At 46.2% G+C, this 5787-nt stretch overlaps 1 protein-coding gene across 1 annotated transcript; it reads right to left on the bottom strand.

The window, feature by feature from the left end:
• Positions 1–206: 206 nt before the first annotated feature.
• On the bottom strand, positions 207–1142 carry LOC128832304 (olfactory receptor 51G2-like). The gene has a single exon (XM_054019578.1). The coding sequence runs from the start codon at positions 1140–1142 to the stop codon at positions 207–209; it is 936 nt and encodes a 311-aa protein (XP_053875553.1).
• Positions 1143–5787: the final 4645 nt, after the last annotated feature.

Below are 5787 nucleotides of genomic sequence, written 5' to 3'. Positions count from 1 at the left end.
AGGCCTGGCTCTGGCTTCCAGCCTGGTAAGGGGGCAGAGTCTCGGGTAAAGGGGAATAGTAGAGGTGTCATCTTCAGGGAAGAGATGGGGCACAGGAAAGTGCCTTAGGGGAAGGGGATCCATGATGGAATACGTGGCCATGGCCATCGCTCGTGTTTTTCCTCTTCCATGTCACCAGTGTTGGAGCCAGGTGATGAACTGACCCTTCACTTGACAAATGCCCTGATTATCCTCTCACGAAGGTGTTTGCTTTTCACACTGTACACGATTGGGTTCATCAGGGGCGGGACCAGCAGGTAGACATAGCCCAGGATAATCTGAAGCAAGTGAGTAGAGCTATTTCCGAATCTGTGTATCAAAGCCAGGCCAATGTCTGATATGTAGAAGAGCACGACAGCGCAGAGGTGGGAGACGCAGGTGTTCAGGGCCCTGAGGCACTCTCTGTGGGATGCAACACTCAGCACTGTTTTGACAATCATCACATAAGAGAGGAAGATGAGGAATGAGTCCAACCCAACCGTGAAGACTTTAACAAACAAGCCATAGATGCTGTTCACTGAGATGTCTGAACAAGCTGCCTTCATGACGTCCTGGTGAAGGCAGTAGGAATGGGAGAGGACATTGGCTCGACAGTATTGGAACCGTTTCAGGAGAATGGGGAGTGGGAGTATTACGGCCACTGATCTTAGAACAGCCACCAGTCCCATCTTCGCTATTCTTTGTGTAGTTAAGATGGAGGCATATCTCAGTGGGTTACAGATTGCAATGAAGCGGTCAAAGGCCATCAACAAGAGGACGGAGGATTCCATTTTTGAAAGCGAGTGGACAAAGAACAGCTGGGCAAAACAGGCATTGAGGCTGATTCCCCTAGAGTTAAACAAGTATATGCCCAGTATCGTTGGTATGGTGGCTATTGATAAGCTAAGGTCTGTGACGGCCAACATGGAAAGGAAAATGTACATGGGCTCATGGAGGCTTGGATCTGTTTTTATAATGAACAGAATGACTGAATTTCCTAATATTGAAATAACATACATTAAGCAGAAGGGGACAGATATCCAGAGATGAACGTCTTCCAGCCCAGGTATCGCGGTGAGAAGGAACACTGCAGAGTTGAATTTGGTGTCATTGACAGCTGACATAATATACTGGGCAGATCCGGGGACTTTTGCACTTTCCTTCCTGAAAGGAAAAAGAACAGGAGACTAGATGATATTTAGCGAGACAGGTTTCTGCTCTCAGTGCAAATCTAGAGATTCCCAGGACCTCAAGGAAAATCAGCAAAAACATTGTTTTGGAATTATACCACCAATAGGAAGATAGGCATTGCCAGACTGGATCAGACCTACTGTCCATCTAGCCCAGTATCCAGTGGCCAGTACGAGATGTTGCAAAGGAAGGAGGAAGAAGCCCTGCAATAGGGAAGTAAGAGATACCCTGATCCTAGGGAAAGTCAGACATATTTTGTTGTGTAAAGCAAGAAGGTGTAGAGCCCTTACAAGACATTTTTAAGAAAAATTGTCAGTACTGTAATTGGATTTCCTGATTACCCATTTAAACATTCCATCCCTCTTTGAATCCTGAGAAGCTCTTGGCCCCATTGATATCTTGTGGCTGGGAGAGCCACAGCCTATTTGAGCACTGTGTGATTTTACAATTGTGACCTTCACACAGACACTCTTTCTGGCCGTCCACTTCTGAGTGTGGCCCATTGTATCATGACTTGTATAAACACATGGCAAGTGCATGGTGAAGACGGTCATTGTATTTATCTGCCCTGCATTGAAGCTATTTATAAACGTGTTTCATTGCCTCATAGATATACTTTTTATTTTCTCCACTGCTGAGACTTCAAATTATTCCACTGTCTCTTTCCACCATATGGGATAAATTCTTAATGCCAGGTTCTTAATTAAATAACAGTGACTTCAACTGGGTTGCTCCAGATTTGCATGTGTAAATTCAGTCAGAACCAGGCTCTATTATCTTTCCCTTACCATATACTCCCGGTGATACACTCTAACCCCCAAGAATCCCTCCAAGGGAAGCTGAAATGCTTTGCCTGGTTAATGTTAACTGAATCCTGAGCATTCGATCTTCCTCATTGGACCTGCATCTCTCCCCATGCAAGGGTCTATAGATACTTGGCAAGTTACAAGCTAACACAGACAGTTACTTCAGCTGGGTGGGGGAGGGATTGGCATCACAAATGGGTGAATATGCAAACACTATGTTTGCACTAATATCCACTTGTGTGCGCAAATTACTTCAGCCATGCTCATGTAGGATGTGATGGGCGTAAATTACTTACAACTAATATAACACTCCCCTTTCCTGCATCTCAGCTCTGTAACACTACTGAAACAAAGACCAGCGGTTCTGTTCTCTCATAACTTTCTGGAAAGACTGGCAGCGGTATTTGAGAGGGATTGTGTGCATGACCCTGAATGTAAGTGTTAGAAACAGCTTCTGGTCAGTTACCAGGGGATACTATCATACAACTGTTCAAAAAAGAGTTATTTGCACAAACCATTGCAAAAAGTATGTGGAGAACTTCTGAAATACTTTCTAAAGTAAAAGTCATTAAGCAGCAAAGTTTTCACTACTCCTAATAAAAGTTTGGTTTGCAATATTTTAATACAATGAAAAGTTTTTGTATAACATTTACACCTCTGTACTTTAGCACACACATATCAAACCGTTCTTTCCCCTCTCCTCTTCTTTCAGAGGTGATTTCTCAGGTTAGAGTGGAACTTAAAATGTAGCGTCTGTCACCTGGATTTCTTCAGAATCTGAAAAGATCGCAGGGTCTCAGACCTCATTCAGTCACTTGTCAGTAAACAGAAGTCTAGTAGCTCCTCTGTCCCGGGTTACTAGCTGACTGGTTCTCCTCAGGTTCTGTTCTGTCAGTCTGTAGCCTGTGTCTGGAGTTGTAACAGGCACTGGGATCAGTATAGAAAATATCCAATCCCTGAGCTGTCACTCTCAGCACCTGTTATTCAGGCACGACGAGGGTTTGCAGGAAGTGGATTTCAAAGTCAAATACATGAGTATTCATGGAAGTGGAACTTCATTTCCCATGTGAAAGTTGTCTATTGCTCTCGCTCTCTCGCTCTTTGACTGTCTGTGTCTTGTATTCATAAAATCCATAGCACGCGGGAACAGCATTGTGACAGACATAGAGCTGAGCTGCCATAATGAATGTGTCTGTTAAACCCAGTTCTGGGGATGTTTGCTGTATAACTATATAGGGTTAACATTTGGGATGTTTATGTTATGGCTACATTGGGTGAAACCAGTATGGATCTTCCTAGTTTAACAGCAGGCAGATGGAAAATAAGTAAGAAGGGAAGAAACAGCTCAAGAAAAGCCATCTCTCAATCAGCACCGCAGGGAGGTCGACAACACCGGAGCTACAAGCTGGGAAGAGCCTATTTCCAGGCTCCAGCCACGTTACACAGCTTGTTTTGCCAGTGCTGGGAGTCTGTCCAGAGGTGTGGAATCTGTTTCTGAGAAGCTCTTCAGATTGACAGGCAGAGACACCGCTGGGAAGTCTGAAGGCCCTCAGCCTGCCTGGGTCCCCGTCAGAGGAGTAGGGTTTGGGGTCAGAGACGTGTACAGACTGCTGTTTTAAAACCCTCTTATTCTCCCATGTTACGCTTCATTCCTAATATTCATATTAAACAGTAGTTTGGTTCAAGGAGGCTGACTGGTCACGTGTCTCACCACTAGTCACTGACACCCAAACGGAAGAACCACAGCATGGGCAGATGTAGGGAAGGGGTTCCCAAGCTACCTAGCCCTGGCTGCCCTCCAGCCCCATCACTGAGTCACCCCGACAACCCTCTGCCGCTGCGCAGAACATCTGCAAATGGAAACAGCTGGCCGCCTTTACCCTTCACTGCGCATTTTAAAGGTAGTGAAACCTGCCAACGTACCCAATTCCTGCTAGAAGGGGAGCCGCTGACACCAGAGATCTTCACCCTAAAGGACAAGGAGTCATCGGAGAGGTTACACAGGCAGCAGGCAGTATCTGTTCAGCTAGGGAGGCAACTGTCTTTATGAAGCATGTCTGCACATTCCCTTGGGGGCCACTTGGCCATCAGGGAACCTCAGCTGCTTGGCTTCGTGTGCATCATCTTTAACCCCATCACGGCCAATGGCAAACTGCAGGAGGCCAAATCACAGGGGATGCACAGTCCTGCTACCCAACTGGACTTCAGTGCCAGCTCCGCTGCAGGGTCTACTCCTGGAATCTGGGCTTGTCATCACTGTTTATGGTTCCGATTAGTCAGAAGGCTACCTCGAGCGGTAATGATGATGCTGTCACACCTGTGATCTTGATGAAATAAAATAAAATTGAATAATAATATAATTAAGGAGCAGATTTCTCCCCAGCAGCCCCCTTTCCTGCATTACAAACCCAGGATGCAGAACAGGGAAGGGGGATTCCATAAAATATCCTTGGATCGTTACGGGGTGGGGGTGGGGAGGGAGTTCTTTCTCTTCTCCATGAGGAATGAAAATGGGGATCCAGGATCCAGGGATCCCCAAGGTTAGGCACAGATCTCAGTGATCCACTGGTAGCTAGGCCCGCACCCACAATCTTTGTGCCTCCACAACTGCTTTAGGACACTCTCCAGCTCCCTGCTAACACAGGTTCATCAGAAATGTGGTACCTGGGCCTGTCACAGTAGCCAATGCCCACAGGACCTGCTGAAGGGGTGTTGTACAGGGTGGAGGGGACTGCACAGAGATAGGAAGGCTGGTTAGAGTAGCTGATGAACAGAATACCCCAGCCATAGACTGGTCGGGAAGTTTTGACCTTTCCATACCCAGAGTGCAGCCATAGACTCGGTCAGTGCCACCTTCATTTACATTATGAGGACAAGTCAGATGAAAAGCCTCCCATTTCTCTTGGGGATCCAGGCAGCTGCAGCTGGGCAGCATCACGGCAGCTGAGCTTTCAGAGAAAAATGATCCATTTTCTATGAAAACTCACCCAAAAAGTGATAAAAAGGAAACATTTGGGGCTGGGTCAAAATTTCTCATGGAGGAAAAAAACTTTCTTTTCCAGCCCAGCTCTAGCTGAAATTATGAGCATCTGTCCCTTGTGCTAGAGGACTGCACCCCTAGGTGGCAGCATTCACCCCCCATCAGCTTCCCAAACTGAGCATCTCCTGGACGTCTGCTAGGGTGGCTATGCCAGCTCTGTGACTCAGAAGCCCATTGATCAGTGGAAGAAGTTAAGAACATAAGAACGGCCTTATGGCGTAAGACCAATGGTCCACCTAGCCCAGTGTCCTTTCTTCTGAGAGTGGCCTGTGAAGATACTTCAGAGGGAACAAACAGAAGAGTGATCCATCCCCTGTGTCTGTTCCCACTTCTGGCAGTCAGAGGTTTAGAGACCCAGAGCATGGGGCTGCGTCACTCACCGTCTTGGCTAATATCTATTGATGGACCTATTCTCTATGAACTTATCTGATTCTCTTTTGGACGAGTTCCTCTTTTGGCCTTCACAAATGTGGCCTATAGGGTTAACCTGCTTGCTTGCCTATATATCTTTTCTTATGGATTTCTTATTGCCTTATGGTTTGGCTATTTATTTTATTATAATATGTTATCATACGTTTATATTAAAGTAGTTTGGCTGTAATGCAAGGGACTTACAGGCCACGTCCTGTATGTTGAGCTAAGGGAAATGTCTGGGACCTTTCACCCTGATAGCAAAGTTGGCTCACATATGTTTGGGACCTTTCACCTAGATAGACGATGATGGGCTAGATC

Source organism: Malaclemys terrapin, chromosome 1 (genome assembly GCF_027887155.1).
Source record: "Malaclemys terrapin pileata isolate rMalTer1 chromosome 1, rMalTer1.hap1, whole genome shotgun sequence".
NCBI lineage: Eukaryota > Metazoa > Chordata > Testudines > Emydidae > Malaclemys > Malaclemys terrapin.
The sequence above is the reverse complement of the archived record's forward strand: the minus strand, read 5'-3'. Positions and strand labels throughout refer to the sequence as shown.